Here is a 22,068-nt window from a genome sequence, read left to right as displayed (position 1 = left end):
CCTCCACCCCGACCTCTTCTCCCCTCCCCTCCAAACCCAGCCAGCCCCGGGAACGCGTCCCCGCTCAGTCGCCCCACCCCTTTATAAAGCACCGCCGCGACCACGGCTTCCTCTCCCAGCTCCGAAACTGCCGCTTCAAATGCCCCACCTGACCCGCCGGAAGTGCGTCATGCTCAGGCGCCCGGGCGCTCGTTTGCCGCGCGCGCCCTAGTTCACTGGTCTCATCTAGGGTCTTGGCTTTTTTCTAATTTCTCCTTGGTTTTTGACTTTCTTCTGACGCTGTTGTCTGCTGCTTACGAGATGCCGTCTTCTCTACTGGGCTTGGCGATGCCAGCCTCCACCGGAGCCGCATCCCTGCAGGAAGCTCTGGAAAATGCCGGGAGGCTGATCGATCGTCAGTTGCAAGAAGACCGCATGTACCCGGACCTTTCCGAGCTGCTTATGGTGTCTGCCCCAAGTGAGTGATGTGATCGGTGCCCATTTGGTGACTGCTTCTGCAGCCGCAAAGACTCTTGCCTGACTCCCTTCGTCCATCCTTATCCCCAGGGTGGACCCTGCAGATACTCCGCGATATGTTTGCTGCATTTGAATTTCCAAAACAAGGCTATCTTCAGTTTGTTTTCCTGGCTTCGCTTTTATTGCAGATGCTTGAGACCATAGGCATGAAGAATAAGTCCGCATATGAAGGAGAAAGAGATAAAGACTCCAACCCCAGAGTTTCTCGCTGCCTTCTATTGTTTAAGAGCTAGATAAGGAGCATCGCTTAATTCAAGTCTCATCCTTGTTATTTCATCCTGTTCCTATCAGAGTAAAATGGAAGAGCAAGTTGATTTGGAAATTTACCATGTTCTCTTTCAGATTTGCTTTATTAGTGTGGAGTTAGTGTGATATGAATGCTAGATGTTAAAAGAGCTACTGGTCAAAGAAAGAGAACAGAGAAAGTAGGGATGATAGACAGAGAGGGTAAGGCAGATTATGAGCCAGCAAAAGAGCGGTGACTGGAAAATACTGGTTAACGGTGTTTAATTATAGCCCTGTTCTTCAAGGCATATAGAATTATAAAAAGTTGCTAGGAAAAAGTGACCTTTTTATGAGATGGAAATTGAAGGAAAGATGGTAAGCATGATGAACTAACCAGGATATCTGCCTTGTAAACTTAAAAGATAGTTCTAGCAATTTGTTAAAATCATTGAAAAGATCTGTAATCAGAGAAAAGGTAGAAACAAAGCAAAGATAATTATTTGTGCTTGATAGGTATTTACCAGTGGCCTTATCTTTCATGAGTGACCTATTAGCTGTTATTTTCAACAGCATTACTCAATTTAACCTCCTAGGGTTTGAAAGCATATTCTAAACACACCCCATACTTTCTGGTCCTCTCATCATATCTGACCCAAACCCCCACCTTACCCGTCTTCACACAACTTTTTTCCCACCTAATCTCCCATTTTCCATCCTATTCTCAAGTCTCTTGTTACAGTCACTTTACTGTTTCCCATAAGAAGTACCCTCTTCGGGATTTTCTTTTACGTTTTCTTCATCTCCGGACTGTTCTTTCTATGCCTGACAAACTATTCTTCCATATTCCCTTAAGTACAGCTATCGCTGTGATGCTTTCTTTTCCATTCACTCCCTCATCAAAGTAACTAAGTCCATCCGTTATGTTCCTGCTACTGTTTAACATGTGCAGTGTTCTATTTAAATTATGGTTTAAGATTATATGAGATTTGCTTTCAAAAATCTTTTAGGGAAAGTAAGGCTAGTAATATAAATGTAACTTGATCAGGCATGAAATAGATACTTGTTGAGGTTAGGTAATCAGTACACAGAAAGTTTGCAAATTTCTCTGTAGTTGTATATATATTTGAAATTACCTTAATATATTTTAAAACACTTTTTTTTGGTAGTGTGCAGTACTTCTGTCTGCCTAGTCGATGCCCAATACATTATTATTTTAAGTAAATGCTTTATTTTTGTAGATAATCCCACTGTTTCTGGCATGTCAGATATGGATTATCCTCTACAAGGACCTGGTTTGCTCTCAGTACCCAACCTTCCAGAGATAAGTTCCATTCGAAGAGTTCCTCTTCCACCAGAACTTGTTGAACAGTTTGGACGTATCCTTTTATGTTCTATTTAATGCTTTGAAAAATGTTGCTATCACATTATTGTGAGTCTACGTCATGCTTAGTGTCTTATATGTTCTTGTAAGGTCTCTAGTATGTGACTAGTATGCTATATATGTAGAAAGTTTCATAAAATTAAATGTTGAAAATTGAGTCACATTTTGTTTTGGAGAGGGAGGAAAGTAATTTGTTAAAGAGGAGCTCTGCATTTTTGAATGGTAAGTTACAGACTGTTACTTTTCAATTAAGTGCTATACAAGAATGTTTTTACTACCATACCTTTTAGTTCAAAGATCCATGATTTTCATTTTTGTTTTTCACTATATTTTAACATTCAACATATTGAAAGAATGCCTCTAAATGTTGAAAGAAATTTCCAGACATTTACTTCTTTTGCCCTAAAGTTTTTGCTGTGCTTTTTACACTTACTAGTATCTAAGAGTTGCATTTCCACTTACTATTGTTTTAAGTAATTACATGCCTAAATCATCATGTCAATCTATAATTAAGGTATAATACCCTGAAGTACCGATGGCATTTTCATACACTGAATAACTAAAACTGTTCTTATCTTCTAAAAATAGTTACTTGCTTTTTCTCATTTGATTTGCAGCATAGCATATAAAGGCCATAGTTTTATAGTAACTTGCTAGGAAACTTTACATCTATCTGTAGCTCTCATGATGAAGACATTCAGGTGAAATATAAAAATTTCATCTGATACTTTAAAAAGTCTATTAACTTATTAGAAGTGAAAAGGTTTCATATTTAATACAGTGTGACTCAGAAAAAGGAAATGGAAAATTAGGGGAAATAATTGACATAAGTAGAAAAACTAGTAAAATCTAAAGATATTTTCCCTAAACATTTCAGTATTTTCCTGAGACTTTGTAAAATAATACTTTTAAGTATGTAATACCCCTATCCTGTCCTCTCACCTTGCTTAGTTTCTTAATACCCTTGAATCCTCTGATAATGTGATACACTGTTAGAGAAAGTTCCTTAAGTTAGGGAATTATTTCATTTACAAGGTCTTATAACATAATTCTTTTTTTTTCTTATAACATAATTCTTTGTCTATTTTTCAATTGCATTGTAAGAGGCTTGCCAATTATCAGTTTGACTTTAGCATGCCATGTGCTTTTTTACTACTCTAGCTTTCACACAATTGGAAAAACTGATCATTGAGATATTTTTTAATGTCATAGTTCAGTAATGTTATAATTAATATTCTTTTAAGTTAGTAATATAAAAGCCATTGTTCTTACAATTGATTTTAAGTGAAGATATTTCATTTGGACCTGTTAATAATGAATTAACAGATAATGACTTTTAAAAATCATTTTAAGTAAAACTTTAAGAAAGTTTAAAGAAGATGAGATGCAAATCTACCTTACATCCACACTACCTCAGATATGCAGTGTAACTGCATGATGGGCGTGTTCCCGCCTATCAGCAGAGCTTGGCTTACAATTGACAGTGACATATTCATGTGGAATTATGAAGATGGGTATGTACTTAAGTTTGCTTTAGCTTGATTAGGAGTTAGATTATCTTTAATTTGGATACAGTTGTGCTCATTGTTTTATCTTTCACCTAACATCTGGATAGTTACCTTGCAATATACATTCCAATCACTGGGGATAACATGGAGAGCCTATTATAGGAGTGAGGCTCAGGATTCTGCCTGTGTATAGGTCATAGGTGGTGCTGCTGGCCTAGGTACCATTCTGAGGGCCAGGAGCCTCGCCCAGCCAATAGGAAAGGTAGTCTTTCAGTAATTCTTTCGAGGAATGGTTTGATGTTTTTGAAGACTTGTGTTTTCCTTGCATTCTTGTGAAATGCAAGGCTGTTAATTTATTGAATTGACTCTGTGCTTGATTTATGTGTAAATTAAATATATGTAATGAGAGCCTGAGTGAAGCCTCATGGAGTTGAGTTGATCTTTCTCTTGACTTTTTAGAGATAATTTTGGCTTACTTCTAGTTCTCTATGCAACTTAATGTCCTCAGGTGGGATAACTGGAGGAAAGTCCACTTAGTTAACATGTTACTTTTGCTCCTGAGCAATTAATGTATTTTTAGGAACACGCATAAAATATTGTAGTAAACTTAAATGAAACCATTTTTGTTTGTTATTTTTATTTTGTTACAGGTTTTCATAGTGATTTTTATTTCCCTTAATAGCTAACATATTCATTTCCTTAGCAAATGAACTTATAATGTATCAGATAGGAACTACTGAATGCAATAAAAGTCCCTGTCCACCTGGAATGTCACACTAACCTTAATGTTTGTTCAAAGTGGAATTCTTTTTTTTTTTTTTAAGATTTATTTATTTATTCGTACAGAACTGGGGTACAGGCCAGAGATGTGGAGGATGAGAGGATTCACTAGAGACAGAGTGGGGAGCAGAACAGGCAGATCCATGAAGTATACTGTGGGCAGGTCAGGAGAGGTCTGCCTTGCCATGTGGATCTCCTCGGAGCAGGCGGGGATCGAACTTATGCGGAAGTGGCTTAAGCTTCTTTGTGCTGTGCTTTAACACGCTGAGCCACCAAAGAGGGCCAAAGTAGAATTCTTTTAAAGGAAAATCAATTTTTCCTGTTGACCTAACTTCAGGCTCACTAGTTCCTTTCTTTTTTTTTTTTTTAAATACTTATTTATTCATACAGAGCTGGGGTACAGGCCAGAGATGTGGAGGGTGAAAGGATTCACCAGAGACAGAGTGGGGAGCAGAACAGGCAGATCAAGGAAGTACACTGCTGAGGGGAGCAGCAGTGTGGGGATCAGACAGGGATCAAACTCATGCAGAAGTGACTTAAGCTGCTTAGTGCTGTGCTTTAACCCTGCACCACCAGGGAGGGCCACTAGTTCCTTTCTTAACTCTATAAAGTCTACTGAACAAGTCCTGAGACATTCTTTTTCTGTTCTGTGCTTTTTATTTTTAACATTTTCACTGACTTTTTTTTTTTTTTCATTTCTGCTGCAAGTCCTTGCCTTTTCCATTAGAGTCTATTCTTTTTTTGTTTGTTTAACTTATCAAAAAAGTTTGGGCTTATTGGAAGAGAGGAAGGGAAAAGATGTTTGCACAGACACAAACAGGCAAACAGAGCTACTGGAGTCTATTCTTGCCTCTGGTAGGTAGACATCTGGCTCCTAGTTGGGTCTGGTCTGATGATTGTTTTGTTCTTTCATAGTGGAACAATTTTTTCTGCTTCTTGTTTCTCATGCTTTTTTGATTAAACCTGTACATGGGGAAGACACCTGATACTGTATAGATTATCCTCAGAATTAGGCATATGTCTTCTTTTGCCAGGACCCAGCAGGTAAGCCTTGTGGTGGGGGATTGAATCCGGTTGAGCGAATTTGGTTTTGTTGTTGCCAGTAGGTCACGGTTTTAAAATTCCTTTAGAATTACTTGTGCTTGGGATACAGGTTGAATTGGTGGAGTTTTTTCCCCTCATTGTTTCTGTTTCCCTTAGTGTCTACCCTCAGCCACAGACTTCCCTTTCTGAGACGGTTTCTCTACTTGCTTGCCCCTTCTTTGCTCCTTCCCCGGAAGTAGATCAAGGAAGATAGTTACTTGAGCCTTAACACGTGGTGGAGAGGATATCTGGAAGAACTGTTTTCCTGGCTCATACTTATCCTTAGGCATGGCTGGTTCTTAATGAAACCATTTTGCTTATGGGTTTATTTTTTATTGTATTCTAATCTTTATTTTCTTTATATGTCTAACCTGCTTTCCTTCAACTATTGCCAGAGGAGACCTTGCCTATTTTGATGGACTTAGTGAGACTATTCTTGCTGTGGGGCTTGTGAAACCAAAAGCTGGTAAGTAAAAATATATGGAGTACATTATGTTTTGAGAACATGTCACACTTTTCATAGTAGGGTCTGACTTTTAAATTAATATAATTCTTGAATTAGTTAACTTAAATTTGTATCACTTGAATATGCCTTTCCTACAAGAGGCAATAATAGGTAACATTCACTTGTTTGCAAGGCCTAAGTAAAAATGTTCTATGGTCACATGTATTTTTAAATTATAATCATGTAAGTGCGAACATGAAATTTTATACACTATATGGTTACTTTGGAAATGTATTTCCTTTACACAGAGTAGACTTTGTCCCTAATAGATGTATCTACTTTTTTCTTCATTGTGAATATATTCATAACAGTGAATGTATTCATATAAAAGCCAACAGTTGTTCCTGCCCCCAGTAATATAAATTGTCCATGATTTCAGTATTTAAGTAGTAAAATACTGGTCAATTGAAATTTATATTTCAGTGCAAAACTGAAATTATGGCATAGTCTTTGATAGGAAACTTAAACTGTTTTGGCTTTGTTGTCCACAACTACTGAAAATTCTGTTAGTAGTTTAAGCCTACAAAGTTCCTATCTTACTCCACTTGCAAGGGAACATTAAGTAAGGTCATCTTTTTAACATTAGTTAAACTCTTTGAAGTATGCTTTATTGATGCTACTTTGTAAGAGAGAAGACTTTGAATTTTGAATCCATGTTTCAACTTTATGATTGTTTCAATAAGCACAAGAAGTCTTCAGATTACCACACTATACCCACTAAGGTGGTTTCTTTTTTTTTTTTTTTAAGATTTATTTATTCATGCTTACAGAACTGGGGTATAGGCCAGAGGTGCAGGGGTGGTGAGAGGAGTCACCAAAGATAGAGTGGAGAGCAGTACAGGCAGACTGATGAAGCACACTTCTGAGGGGAGCAGGGGGCAAGACAGGGGTTTGACCTCCCTGGCCGGGGATTGAACTCTAACTGAAGCTGCTATGTCTAGCTTCATAGTGCTGTGTTTTAACCCACTGTGTCAGCGAGAGGGCCCAGGTAGTTCCTTTCTATTACTGTTTACTCATTTAAATGCTTATAGGTAGAAATATTTAACATCAAAATGTACTAAACTGGAGTCAGACTTTTCATATATCTAATCAATAGCTCATTTTAATGGTAAAAATCTATTAATATTTAGATGCTAGATGTTTTTCAGAAAATAATACTTAGCCCATCTCTATTTTAGGCATCTTTCAACCTCATGTACGACACCTCCTGGTTTTGGCAACCCCTGTGGATATAGTGATTCTTGGACTCAGCTATGCTAATTTACAAACAGGTATAGCAATCCATAGTGATCCACATATTGTGGGTTTGTTGTTTTTTGTTTGTGTTTTAAGTAAAAACAAGTTGGCCAATGTAATAATTAAAAACTGATCTTTCACGCAGTTAACTTTATTGGGCTTTTAGCTCATAGGAAAAGATTTTCCTATTGTTATGGTATCATATATTGTGTATATTGGATCATATCTAATTTATATCATGTATATCATAATGTTCAGTTCTTAAATATTCAATATACAGCAAAGATTGTAGTAGGGAAATAATTGATACAGGTCTGTTTTGTTTATTTTTTTTTGGGGGGGCAGGTCTGTTTTTTAATAATGCTTTAATTCCTTTATTTCCAATTATTTGGATGGTCGCTTTAGCATATGGAACACTGAAATAGAATACATAACTTTCCCTAAAGAAAGAAGTTTTTATTTTATTGTAAGAACAGCTCATGATTTCTTGCAGTCTAGCAATCTGGGGAAAGAAAAGACTTTTTGTGACTCAAATTAATGATTATTACCATATCCTAATACTTTTTTTCTAAGACATAACGATTCATGTTAGTTTTGTTTTCTATTTTGCTTTTATATATACATTATATATTTTAATTATATATTGCATTTTGCATGTCACATATATATATATATACTATAGGTTACACTTACCTTGAATTGTAAAATTCTATTGGTCTTTTTATAGTAATTTAAAAATGTATGTTCTAGAACCTTAGAGTATGTCAAGAATGCGTTAAGGCTATCAATTCTGAAGATAACTCAATGATTCTTTAAAATTTTTTTAAAATATGATAAACTGACTCCTTTATACTTTCTTTCCAAAATAGGTTCTGGAGTTCTCAATGACAGTATGTATGGTGGAATGCAGTTGCTTCCAGATCCTTTATATTCTCTTCCCACTGATAACACTTACCTTTTAACAATAACTTCCACTGATAATGGCAGGATTTTTTTGGCTGGAAAAGATGGCTGTTTATATGAAGTAGCATACCAAGTAAGTTTAGCATTTATCAACACTTTTCTTCTTCCCTCTAAATGGAATGGCAGTAGATTAACCTTTGTTTTAAATTTACTAATTATTCACACATTAATATATTCTTAAGAAAAGTACTTAAACATACAATTAAAAATATAGTCCTCCATGACCATAACATGCCTTTAAAACCCAGAGGTAAAGTCATTTACCATGTCTCTGTATGTTCTTGCAGAACATGACACGTACTTTGATAAGATATAAATATCTTTATATAAGTGCATTAATGAATGTGTGTGCACATACAAGTAAATAGTCTACTTTTGTGTATATATGAGTTCATTTATTACTTATATTTTTCACAATTGAACTACTTTTAAGTGTCTTGAAAACCTTCCCTTGTCACTAACTAGTAGAAATAAATATGTATGTTATGTGTTGTTGATAGTCACAGAGTTCTCTATAAGATAAATATACACAGTTTATTTAACAGTTCTTTTTCTTGATAGACTTCTGAGTTTTCAGGTTCTCTCTTTCAAAAGTGATGCTTTATTAAGTATTTTTTTTGCAGACCTCTTTGTACACATGTATAGATACTTTCTAGTTTAGAGACTTAGAATTCTAATAGTTGGATTATACTGTACATGTATTTAAAATGTTAGTTAATCTTGTTGCCCTCAAAGAGATGTAGAATGTTAGCTAACATCTGTGAATGTATCTCTCTCCTTGTCCCCTGATCCCAGCTCTCTCAGACTAGTATTATCAGATTGACTAACTTTGGCCAATCTGATACGAGGGAAATTGTTTTTATTACTAGTTGAATTGAGCATATTTTCTTTTTTTTAAAAAAAGATTTATTTATTCATACAGAACTGGGGTACAGGCCAGAGGTGCAGGGTTGGTGAGAGGGTTCACCAGAGACAGAGTGGGGAGCAGAACAAGCAGACTGACGAAGTACACTGCTGAGGGGAGCATCTTTTCATGTGTTTAGATCATTTGTGTTTTCTCTATTGTGAAATTCTTGTGTCCCGTGCATGATTGGTTTCTTGCCTGCTGTATTGTTGCCCTTTTCACAGGTATTCTGATAAAATAACTTTCTCACCTAATTTGTGGCAGAGCTAGGATTGAAGCCCAGGTCATCTGGTGGTGGTTGTTTTTCTTTTTTAATATTGCAGTTTCTCTTGGTTATGCTCAGTCACAAAGGACAGGGCTTTTACTGTAGTTTTAAATATGGGAAAACTCTACCACTGAGATGCATTAACTGTAGGTTAATGAGGGTAGTGGCTCTGTTGTTTAAATTTCCTCTTAGCAGTAATGTGAAGAGATAATACAGATACCTATATTTTGTATACATTTAGTACATATATAAACAGTATTTATTGTATATTTTGTATACATTTAGTACATATATAAACAGTATTTATTGTTTCCTTTCAACTTTCAAATGGGAGTTTTTCAGATAATTAAAATAAGGTCACTGACAGCACTACTGATCTGGAATAGACATAATTAAATTTCATTAATGACAGTGACTTGATAGCTAAATACATTTTCTGTTTTTAATTACAGGTCTAAAGGTAGTACCTTTTTTTTTTTAATTTATTGATTTATACATACAGAACTAGGGTACAGGTCAGAGGTGCGGGAGGTTGTGAGAGGATTTACCACCAGAGACAGAGTAGGGAGCAGAACAGGCACATTGACTGAAATACACTGCCATGCCAGTGGCATGGCATCCCTCGCCAGGATTGAACTCGTGCTACAGTGGCTCAATAACATCATAGTGCTATGCTTTAATCTGTTGCATCACATGGGAGAGCCTTGTACGTGACTTTTCAATAGTATGTCTCATTGCAATGACACCTACTTCTATTTCGATAAGATATAGAGATGTTTATAAAATTGAGTATATAAAATTATTACTATAGCAGAGATACCTGCACTTACTTCCATTTTTCTTTTAAGGCAGAAGCAGGTTGGTTTAGCCAAAGATGTAGGAAAATAAACCACTCAAAGAGCTCACTTTCTTTCCTTGTTCCATCATTGCTTCAATTCACATTCTCTGAAGATGGTAAGTAGAAAAGAAAATGACAAACAAAAATGTTAATGTTAACATTTTCTTACAAAATTCTCACTCTTCATTGATTGATTTTTCTTATTAGTGTTTTTTATATAATGACAAGGTTTCTTAAAGGATAAAGTGATTATAGAGCATAGAGATAGAAATGAGTTTTATTCCCTATTTTCTGTAAATCAGGTAACTCTGTCTATAACAAGTATATATATTTAAATCAAAAAGTATGGCTATGCATGTGCATGTAACCTAGTGTTTTCCCTAATTCAGGAAATTTCCCAGTAAAAAATTAACATCTGAAAGACATAAGCAGGTGGAATAATTTTACAGTATTTCAGTGAAAAAAGATAAATATATCTAAAAGTATTAGTGTATTTAAATTATTTCCCTTTACTTAATGAAGTATTAAAGTGGAAAGTTCTTGAAAAGAGGACCAGGTATAACTATTTCACATGTAGCATTATAGCAGTCGTGAAAAAATCACCTAAACTTGGTTTTGGTTTGACCTACCTAAATGTTTCTTGGCTTTGTTCCCATGCATATATTCTAAGACTCACCTGCAAAGCAGAAGGAAAGCCCCTTAAACAAAGTTCTGATTTAGAAGTTTGTTGTAACTACTGTTTGATTACTGAAGATTATTTCAGACATTTTTTTTCCCCTCTCTTTTTCTTTCAGATCCTATTGTTCAAATTGCAGTTGATAATTCTAGAAATATTTTATATACACGATCTGAGAAAGGAGTAATACAAGTAAGTGTTAATATAATATTATACTAACATTTTAGGGAGAAAGAATATCCCTGTTTTTTAAGGAAGATTCACTTAACTCAGACTTTCTATGAACTGTGCTTTTTGAAAAACATCCCAACATTTAAATTTCAAATCTCTAAATATTTTCCGGCCTCTCTAAAGTACCAAAATAATAAATGTTTACTTAAGAGGAAAAGTTTATTCAATAACATTTTATTTGAATGTGATTTTTTAAAAATGTACCCAGTTTGCATGTTTAAATGTGTATACGTTCTTCACAGGTGTATGATTTGGGTCAGGATGGTCAAGGAATGAGCAGAGTTGCCTCGGTGTCACAGAATTCCATTGTCTCTGCCGCTGGAAACATTGCTAGGTAAGATATAATTTATTACTTGGTGTTTTATTTACAACCATAATTGTATTGTTTATGTGCAGAATTTAGCCTTTTACGAAAGGGTTATTCATAGCAATATAAATCTAACCAATACATATTCAAGAAGTTTTTTGTTTTTTTTTAATTGAGGTAACTTTGGTTTATAATGCTGTATATGATTTACAGGTATAGACTCGTACCTCCTCAAATGATGTGTGTTACCACATATACACCAACACATCACCACAGCCCTGCATCATATTTCATTTTGAACCCCAAATATTGCATCGTATATCATTTTGAACCCCAAATATAGAGGCCCAACTTCATTCTCCACTCCTTTTATACGCGCGCGCACACACACACACACACACAAATTTTTAAAAATTATATAATAGCTTATTTTTACATCATTTTGTGCCTTTTCCATCTCAGTTGTAATCCCCGTGGGCTTCCCATCACCAAATCACCTATGTACCATCACCATAGTCCAGTGCATTTCCCCACACCACCACCACCACTGTTTTTGAGCCCATTACCCATTCCACCCCCGTAAAAAGTCTCTGGTATACAGTTGTTCATTATTACCATTATCGTTTTTCTCCCCTGGTCCTTTATACTCCTGCTAAGAGTGAAACCATCTGGTATTTTTCCTTTTCTTTCTGGCTTATTTCACTAAGTATAATCCCTTCCAGTTCCATCCACGTTGCTGTAAAAGGCATGTGTTTATTTTTTTGATTGCTGGGTAATATTCCATCATGTATATGTACCACATCTTTTTAATCCACTCATCTATTTTTGGGCATTTGGGTTGTTTCCATGTCTTTCCTATTGTAAACAGAGCAGCAATAAATGTGGGGGTGCAAGTGTCTTTTTAAATCAGTGTTTTTGTGTCTTTTGGGTAGATACCTAGGAATGGGATTGCTGGGTCATATGGAAGCTCCATTTTTAGCAGTTTGAGAAACCCCCAAACAGTTTTCCATAGTGGTTGTACTAGCTTACATTCGCACCAGCAGTGCAGGAGAGTTCCTTTTTTTCCACATCCTCGCCAACATTTGTTGTTGCTAATTGTTTTAAGATATGCCATTCTCATTGGTGTGAGGTGGTATCTCATTGTGGTTTTACTTTGCATCTCCCTTATTACAGGTGATGTTGAACATTTTTTCATTTGCTTGTTAGCCATCTGCCTTTCGTCTTTGAAGAAGTGTATTTAGCTTTTCTGCCCATTTTTTGATGGGATTGTTTATTTTTGTTGAGTTTCATCAGTTCTTTGTATATCTTTGTGATCAGTCCTTTATCACTAGTTTTGTATAAGGAAATTTTTTCCCAATCAGTGGGATGTCTGTTTTTGTAATTCTTTTGCTGTACAGAAGGTCTTTAACTTGATATAGTTCCATCTATTTATCCTTTCCTTCACTATTGTTGTGATGGGTGCTGTATCTTCAAAGCATTCTCCCTTTTTGATAGCTTCAGCCTTGTAAATCATGTTTCTAGTATTTGTTTTGATTTAACTTTATCTATGTTTTGTTTGTATTCCATATATGAGTGAAATCATCCACTGTTTGGTTTTTGCTTCTGATTTATTTTGCTTATCATAGTCCCCTCAAGTTCTTTTTTTGTCACAAACAAGTGTTCACCTTTTTTTAATGGCTGAACAGTAATCTATTGTGTAATATACCACATCTTAGTCTACTTATCTGTTCCTGGGCACTTAAGTTATTCTATAACTTGGATATTGTAAATATTGCTGCAGTGAACAGTTGTGCATATGCCTTTGAAAAACTGTTTTTGTTTTCTTTGGGAAGATACTTACGCATGACATTGTTGGACATTCAGGCAGGTCTATTTTTTATATTTGAGAAAGCTCCCTACTATTTTCCATGGAGCTAGACCCATCTACATTCCCACCAAGAGTGTACAATGGTTCATTTTTGCCATATCTTAGCCAATACTTGTTATTTCTGTTTTCTAGATATAGGCTGTTTCTAAGGGTTTGAAGTGATATCTCCTTGTGGCTTGATTTTCATTTCCCTGATGATAAGTGATCATCAGCATTTTTTTCAAGTGGTTATTGGCCATCTGTATGTCTTTGGAAAAGTATCTGTTTAAATCTTCTACCCTTGTTTTGATTGGGATATTTGTTTTCTTTTTATTGATTTGTGTGTTTTATGTAGCTCTTGAATGTCAGCTCTTTGTCACATGTATGATATGCAAATATTTTCTTTCATTTGGTGCAAATATTTTCTTTCATTCGGTGGCTTTTTTTCAATTGTTTCCACTGTGCAGAAACTTTTTAATTTGGTGTAGTCCTATTTATTTCTGCTTTTGTTTCTCTTGCTGTTGGGGGTAAAGCCCTGTAGATATCACTGAAGCCTCTATCTAACAGTGTTTAGTTTATTTTAGAAGTGTAAAAATGCTGGTGGGAAGTCTTTACAGTGTGGTAGACACATTTTAAAAATACAATTTAGTTTTCTCCTTTCTTTTAGGACTATAGATCGTTCTGTTTTTAAACCAATTGTTCAAATAGCAGTGATTGAAAATTCTGAATCATTGGACTGTCAGTTACTGGCTGTAACACATGCAGGTATATTTTATTTATGCTTGCTATTGCTGTTATAACTTTTAATAATTCTCAAACTTAGAGTTTATATTTAGAAATGTTTTTACTCTGTATTATCAATCCATATTAATAAATTATACAATTGAAGATAATGAAGACTGTAAGAATTCCTCACTGAATACATGTAAAACCAGGTTGGACTCTGTCTCCTTTTCAAAGAAATGAGTTGTCGACTTAGCAGATAGTAAGTCATGGTGATTTTGATCTAATCAGGAAAATATTTGTTTTACAGTTTCTGTTTGTCTGAACTGTTTTAATAACACATGTATCTCAGTACCCTTATGTTACTGATGTATAATTTTACCCCATCATCAGGTGTTAGGTTATATTTCAGCACTTGTCCATTCAGACAGCCATTAGCACGACCTAATACATTGACACTGGTCCATGTTCGCTTACCTCCTGGATTCTCAGCATCTTCAACAGTGGAAAAGCCTTCAAAAGTGCATAAAGCTCTTTATAGTAAGGGTAAGTTCTGAAATACTGTCTGACTTAATATTTGGTTCTTCTTATTAAATTATTCATTATCAGATTTCCCAGTAAAATTCAATGTTTTTGATATTTTGCCCAAAAATTCCTTTTTCTTTATATTAACATTTTATTTCAAGCATTTTAATGAATATGCACATAAATACTACAGTATTTTTTAAACATGTAAAGACTTTAAAATGTTTTACTTTGGCATGTTATTAACCTGTTTATGAACTCATGAATCAAAATCGGTGTTATAGTGATTATAGTAGACTCTGCATTCTCTTTTTTCAGGATCCTTAGGAAAACTAAAATGACTTCCCTGATGCTTTGTCATCTCTACATCTTAATGGATGTAGAGAGTCTTGCAAGCAGTAATGTAAAATCTTGATGACAGTCACTTTTTGGTTCATTAAATTTAAAAGATTAAATTCTAGCTCTACATAAAAATTAAAAAATTTTCTTTTTCTCATTTGGGAAAGTATTTGTAAGGTTTATTGTCACTTTGTAATTTTTCTGAAACTCTTTGCATTTCTAGTCTGCTCTTTCAACATTTATTTTTCAATACCTAAATGACTTTTTACAAATAGAATTTTTAAAAATGCATAATATCATGCACTTTCTCAGTATTTCTTTAATAACAGCTTTTTTGAGATGTTATTCACATACTGTAAATTTAGATTTCAAAGTATACAATCCAGTGATTTTTTAAATTCAGAATTGTACAACCATTACCACAATCTAATCCCGAAACATTTCTTCACCCAGAAAGAAACTATATCCGTTTGTTACCACCCCTTCCCCACAACCTTTTTCCCAGCTCTGGAAATCATTTTCTTTCTCTAGAATTTTCCTGTTTAGACAATTGATATATACATATATATATATGAAGTCAGACAATATATGACTGACTTCTTTCATTTAGTGTGCTTTAAATTCATCCATAGTGTAGCATACCCATTTATTATTATTGCTGAATAATATGTCCACACTTTGTTGCTCCATTTGGTGGGCATTTGAGTTGTTTTTACATTTTTGGCTCTGTTGCTATGAACAATCATGTACAAGAGATGAATATAAAGTTTCATTTCTTTCGGGTATATACCTAGCCAGGGGAAATGCTGGATCAAATGGTAAGTCTGTTGTCAACCTTGTAGGAACTGCCAGGCTGTTTTTCAAAGCTATTGTAGCTATTGTATATTTACTAGTAGTACATGAAGGTTCTACTTTTCACTACATCTTTATCAACATTTGTTGTTGTCTGCCTTTACATTATGTCCATCCTGGTGACTGCATCCTAGTTTTGATTTGCATTTACCTAATAATGAACACCTTTTCAGTACTTTCATGTATTAAACTTTTAGGAATTCTACTGATGGCAGCCTCAGAAAATGAAGATAATGACATTTTGTGGTGTGTTAACCATGATACATTTCCTTTCCAAAAGCCAATGATGGAAACCCAGGTAAGTTCTGAGATTTCTAAAAAATTCTTTATATAATTTTTAAGTGCATGATAAAATTGCAAAAAACTTACCTTCTCATTTAGTACTGTTTGCTTCAAACAGTCTTACATGACTAGAAATCATGTTGAACAGAAATGTAGCCTGTTAATTCTGTTTTTCCACTGTGAGGCTACAAGTCATGGTAACGATTAAAAATATCTATTTATACGCATTGGGACACTTTTAACATATTTTTTATAATGTTTCTGAAAAATCCTGAGTCTTCTGTGAAATGATCACTATATGTATAAAAAGCTTATTTTTCTAACAGATGACAACTCGTGTTGATGGTCATTCCTGGGCTCTTTCTGCAATAGAGGAGTTGAAAGTAGATAAGATAATCACACCCTTAAATAAGGATCATATTCCAATAACTGACTCACCAGTTGTTGTGCAACAGCACATGTTGCCTCCGAAGAAATTTGTTCTCCTCTCAGCACAGGTACGTTCATATGATGGAACAAAAAAAGGATGGTATCATTTTTAGCACTATTGTTTGATCTAAATACACTGTAAGGTAAGTTTTAATTCTGAGAACAACCAAACATTTCTTACAGTTCTCAAATTTATTAAAAGATATTTTCTTAATATTTTTGAATAGTCATGCATTGACAAAATTCAAATGGTTTAACGCAGTTTTGTGTGCAGTAAAATCTCCACGTTCTGGAGATATTAAAAAAAAAAAAGAATTTTCCCAGGTGATAGTGTGTTATATATATTTATGCCTTGCTTTTATAGTTCCTAAAATATATTTTAGAACCCTTTTCTCTGTGTATGTGTATCTATGTTTATGCATAAAAAAAACTTTTCCATCCTGTTTTATTTTTAAAAAGTACTCCTTTATATAGTTGTACCTATTAATGGATCATGTTTCTTGATAATGATGCTTCCATTTTCTGCATGTATCATTTTGCATATCTGAATAAAGCTAAGAATTGCATTAGCTGGATCAAAGAATATGTGCACTTTTATTTTAATATATTGCCAGAATTTCTATATCCATATATTCACTATAAGTCCTAAGTATAATAAGCTCTCTTATTATTAAGATTAAGACTGTCTTTTTAAGTGCTTATCTTTTGTGAATCGTTTGTTCCTTTTCTACACCTACTTTTCTGTAATTATTTTCTTTCTGATTATAGAAACTCTGTATATCCCAAAAGTTAACATTTTTGTAATTTAATCTTAATTTTATTTCTCCTGGCTTATCATTTGATTTTTGAGCTCATTCCCATTTGGATAAATTTATAAGTACTTCAAATATTGCTTTCTTAGCTGACCACAGATTTTCCGCTTTCTAAGTGGTGGGGACAGCACAATGTTCTATGGTGGGCAGGACAGGTGCTTTGGGAGTAAGAGTGCTACACCTGAGTGGGAAGTCCTATACTGTCAAAAATGATAATATAGCACTAAAAATTAAACTTAAAAAATAGTTTTCTTTTGGTAAAAGTTTTCTCCATGAGGCTCATGATGAATTCACAGTTTCTTCAAGTACTGTTATATTTTATCCTTTAAATCTTGATCTGTTTGGAACTTATTCTGATATAAGTTATGAATATGGATCCAGCTTCATTTTTTCCTAAGTGAACATACTTGTACCAACATAAGCAATGGATAATTAACCTTATACTCTGATTCAGGGGTAGTTTTTAATCACATGCTACATTTTAGTATTTACTTGAAGCTGCTTCAAGTTTTTCAAGTGTTTTGTTGCAATGATTCATGTGCTATTACCATGCATGAAGATAAAAGTTTATCATGTTTTGTATCAGACAGCCAGCACCTTTATAAACTTAACTTGGGGGAGGGGGAGCAACAGTGTTTTTTTTATTAAATTTTCTCTGAATATATATACCTAGTATAGGTTATGAGTTGAAATGGAGATGATCTTTTCTCACCAGTTTACTCTGTATTCTCAAAGTTATTTTAGTTTGGTTTGTTAATTTTATTAAATGAAGCAGACGGGTTAGTTGTTACCAGCCTTGTTTGGTAAATCTACTATTCATATATATATATTTTTTTAACTTTCTAGGGAAGCCTTATGTTTCATAAACTTAGACCTGTAGATCAACTGAGGCATCTACTAGTGAGCAATGTGGGTGGAGATGGAGAAGAGATCGAAAGATTCTTCAAATTACATCAGGTAATTATTTGTGTTTTTTAAAAAATGAGATATTTTAAACACTGAGGTACTGGGATATAATAGCTAAACTTTATTATGTGTATTAAGACCAAATGCTATCATTAACAGGTAATCTTACCAATTTCCAGTTCCTTACCTTAATCATGACAGGGTACTGATCTACCCTCTAGTTTATGGTAGATGCTGTTGTCATTGCTGTTTTTATCATTAAAGTATATTAGTAAAAGTCTGATAATCAAGCTATATGGTAATTTTTTAAATTAAAACCATAATATATTCTTAAGTCCTTTTCTTTTCATTTTTCTGTTTAATGACCTCTGAGGGCTAACTGGAAGTCCTGATGGGAACTTTAATATTTCAAAGCCATATCTAGAATCAAGGCAGAAATGCCTATGCTTAATTTAAAATCAAAAATTGCAGATCAAAGCTAAATAATAAGACTGTATTCAAATTAGGAACTCTACCAATTAGGATAGAGATAGATGACTTGAGTTCTGTGAGCTTTTGTTTTCTAATATGTAAAGTATACATTGCATTATAATGATATATGTTAGGGATAAAAATGCCAAGCTTTTAAAATAATAGCTGGCTATGATGGGTATTCAGTAAATGTTAGCTGCTGTTACTGCTATTTTTGACAAGATAAAAGACCATAGGAACAAGATGAGAGAATAAACCCTAAACTATATAGAATTTAGAAAAAAAAAAAAAAAAGAAATCCTTTAATAATAACACCTGATAAGCTTTGAAGCCAATGATGTTTAACTTCTTTTTCATACCAGCTGATTTCACTCAGCAGTCAAGCACCTGCTCTGTGTGAGGCACAAATTTAAACACCGGACAAAATAGTTAACTATCTTTTTAAATGTTTATTTTTAGTGTAAGGGAAGATATTCTTTTTTTACAGGAAGACCAGGCTTGTGCAACTTGCCTTATCCTCGCTTGTTCTACCGCTGCCTGTGACAGAGAAGTATCTGCTTGGGCTACTCGGGCTTTCTTCAGGTATATGCTAGTTTTGATATTGGCTATTTTTTTTTTTTTTTAAAAGATTTATTTATTTGTGCATACAGGAGTACAGGCCAGAGGCTCAGGGGCGGTGAGAGGCTTCACCAGAGACAGAGTGGGGAGCAGAACAGGCAGATCTATGAAGTACACTGCTGAGGGGAGCAGCGGGCAGGTCAGGAGAGGTCTGCCACGCCATGCAGTCACCTCCGGGGCAGGCGGGAATCGAACTCATGTGGAAGTGGCTTTAGTTTCTCAGTGCTGTGCTTTAACCCACTGCGCCACCAGGGAGGGCCGATATTGGCTACTTTTTAAGTGGTTGCATTGAGCAATGCAAAAAGGGCTTGCCTAACCACTGAGTTACTATCCTTTTTTCACTTTAAAAAGATGAAATCTGGAAGTATTATGATGCTAATGGGGACAGCTAGATGAATATCATTTATTTAACTACATGTAGTTAGCCTTTCTCTGTATTCTGTTCTACGACTTCTAAAAGATCACTTTCCCAGTTACTATCTCATCTGTCTTTTTGCTTTTTCCTCATTGGCATTGAGAAATTGTGATCATTTTATGCAAATGTGGTTTAAAAGATATTTTTTATTTGGAAAATACTTAGCTAAGAGTAAAAAAATAAATTAAAGATTATTCATGCATAGAGAACTGGGGTACAGGTGAGAGGTGCAGGGCAAATTTGGTTTCAAAAGATATTTTTTATTTGGAAAATACTTAGCTAAGAGTAAAAGAAAAATTTAAAGATTATTCATGCGTAGAGAACTGGGGTACAGGCCAGCAGTACAGGGGCAGTGAGAGGATTCACCAGAGACAGAGTGGGGAGCAGAACAGGCTGACTGATGAAGTACACTGCTGAGGGGAGAAGCGGGTAGGTCAAGAGAGGTCTGCAGGATTGTATGGGTCACTTCTGGGAATCAAACTCATGCTGCAGTGGCTTTAGTTTCTTAGTGCTGTACTTTAACTCGCTGCGCCACCAGGGGGGTCCCAAGAGTAAGAATTTGAATGGTGATTTTTGTAAAGAATAGTTTTATGTATGGTAGAACCATAATCTAGTAAGAAAATTATATTGACATGTAGTCATTAAGCAAATTTATATATTGCAAATCCTTTATACACACACACACACACACACGTATGCCAGCACAATACAATAAATTCTCTAGTGTTTAAAGCATTTGTTTTGAAGCTAAGCAGGACTTTGGAACAATTCCAACTTTTAAGATGGCTAATTTCATGAATAAGTTCATTCTCTATTGTCATAAAAATAGGTACGGTGGTGAAGCACAAATGAGATTTCCAACCACTCTCCCTGCACCCAGTAACGTTGGTCCCATCTTGGGATCACCTGTTTACTCCAGTAAGTATAAAATACTGAAGTGTAGCTGTTGCTGATACAGTTTGAATTGTAGAAACTTTGTAGCATATTTTGATGTAAAAGGTCATTTATTACTACTGTTTTGTTAGTGAATATCTTTCAGAATAATAATATTGAGCCCTTAATTATACTATGCAACAAAATGAGCTGTAGCCAATAGTATTTAAAAAACTTGTTATTTATTCAAAAGGAAGGAAGAAGATAAAATAATTTAATAACAAACTCCCATGTTAGTGCTTTCTAAAGGCAGGATTATTCGAAAGTTTGTGGGAAATGAGTTGATTCCCTAATTCTTAAATATATTATGGGCGGCGCCACTCCTCACTGTAATCTTAGAGGTAGGTTTTGAGGTCTGATTTTGATCAGTATCATACAACTGGACAGTAACTGTAAATCTTGAAATTCTTTTCTCCTTAGGTTCTCCTATGCCTACTGGGAGTCCATATCCAAATCCATCATTTCTGGGAACACCATCTCAAGGTATTTCTTTTCTTTGTTTTAGATTTACTACTGTATGCTTTTGGGAGGACAAATATTGTGAGTTATTGTCCTTGATGCTTCGTATGGAAAGACTAATATGCCTTATTCCCTTGAAAATACTGTATGCCACAACCAGGCTTGTCACAAGCAATGGCTTTTGAACATGAATGCCTTTACTTAGGAATTCCTTTAGTAGTAGTATCCCTGGGGAATCTCTTATTTGATATCAAGACTTAATTACCAGCTTTGAGATACATATATTATTAGTTCTAGTTCACTTATAGCATTAAGAGCAGTGATTGCAATTTTCTTTTTCATTCTGCATTGCTAGTGCTTGAAAGCCTACCTGGGGGTAGGTAGGCTGAACCAAATCTAAGTAATGCTTACCAAGGAAAACCAAATTAAATATTCCACCTTTTTTGTAAATATTCTCACCTGTGGGTCTGGAAACAACCCAATTGGGTTATTGAGAATTCTGAATATTATTTAAAGTTAAGTGTTAAGGACCCTCACAGGTGGAATAATGGGTTGAAGTGCAGCACTGCAAAGCTAGCAGCAGCCACTTCAGCCACAAGTTGGATTCCCGCCCTGGAGGTGACCCACATGGCTCAGCAGACCTCTCCTGTCTCACCCGCTGCTCCCCTCAGCAATGTACTTCATGGATCTACCTGTTCTGCTTCCCACTTTTCTGGTGACTCCTCTCACTGCCCCTGCACCCAGTTTTGTATTCATAAATAAATAAATAGATACTTAGATAGATAAATAAATCTTTAAAAATAAATAAATAATGAAGTTAAGTGTTAACATTTGTTTTCCTTGTGTATGTGTGTAGGTATACATCCTGCTGCCATGTCAACTCCAGTGTGTGCTGCAGGAAACCCAGCCGGTCTGGCTGGACCAGAGATTGTGTACTCAGGCAAACACAATGGTATTTGTATTTACTTTTCTCGGATCATGGGGTAAGTTTTTCATGAAATAATTAACTGTTGCTCACCTTGTCCTATTTATGTTGTGAA

General features: G+C 34.9%; 1 protein-coding gene across 1 annotated transcript in view; it reads left to right on the top strand.

Annotated features, from left to right (window-relative positions):
- Positions 1-197: 197 nt before the first annotated feature.
- Positions 198-22,068, top strand: part of NUP155 (nucleoporin 155kDa) — a 42,305-nt gene continuing 20,434 nt past the window's right edge. The window contains exons 1-18 of the mRNA XM_004678416.2: positions 198-457; positions 1,980-2,117; positions 3,540-3,636; positions 5,889-5,959; positions 7,177-7,269; positions 8,104-8,270; positions 10,215-10,320; positions 10,999-11,072; positions 11,354-11,445; positions 13,932-14,029; positions 14,381-14,533; positions 15,901-16,001; positions 16,312-16,482; positions 18,073-18,183; positions 19,091-19,185; positions 20,466-20,554; positions 20,990-21,052; positions 21,885-22,011. Coding sequence (XP_004678473.1) covers positions 301-457; positions 1,980-2,117; positions 3,540-3,636; positions 5,889-5,959; positions 7,177-7,269; positions 8,104-8,270; positions 10,215-10,320; positions 10,999-11,072; positions 11,354-11,445; positions 13,932-14,029; positions 14,381-14,533; positions 15,901-16,001; positions 16,312-16,482; positions 18,073-18,183; positions 19,091-19,185; positions 20,466-20,554; positions 20,990-21,052; positions 21,885-22,011 — 2,003 coding nt within the window. The 5' untranslated portion in view covers positions 198-300. The remainder of the gene's footprint in view (positions 458-1,979; positions 2,118-3,539; positions 3,637-5,888; positions 5,960-7,176; positions 7,270-8,103; positions 8,271-10,214; positions 10,321-10,998; positions 11,073-11,353; positions 11,446-13,931; positions 14,030-14,380; positions 14,534-15,900; positions 16,002-16,311; positions 16,483-18,072; positions 18,184-19,090; positions 19,186-20,465; positions 20,555-20,989; positions 21,053-21,884; positions 22,012-22,068) is intronic.

This window comes from Condylura cristata, unplaced genomic scaffold (assembly GCF_000260355.1).
Source record: "Condylura cristata isolate star-nosed mole 26May11 unplaced genomic scaffold, ConCri1.0 scaffold00007, whole genome shotgun sequence".
NCBI lineage: Eukaryota > Metazoa > Chordata > Mammalia > Eulipotyphla > Talpidae > Condylura > Condylura cristata.
This window is presented reverse-complemented; position numbering and strand designations above follow the sequence as displayed.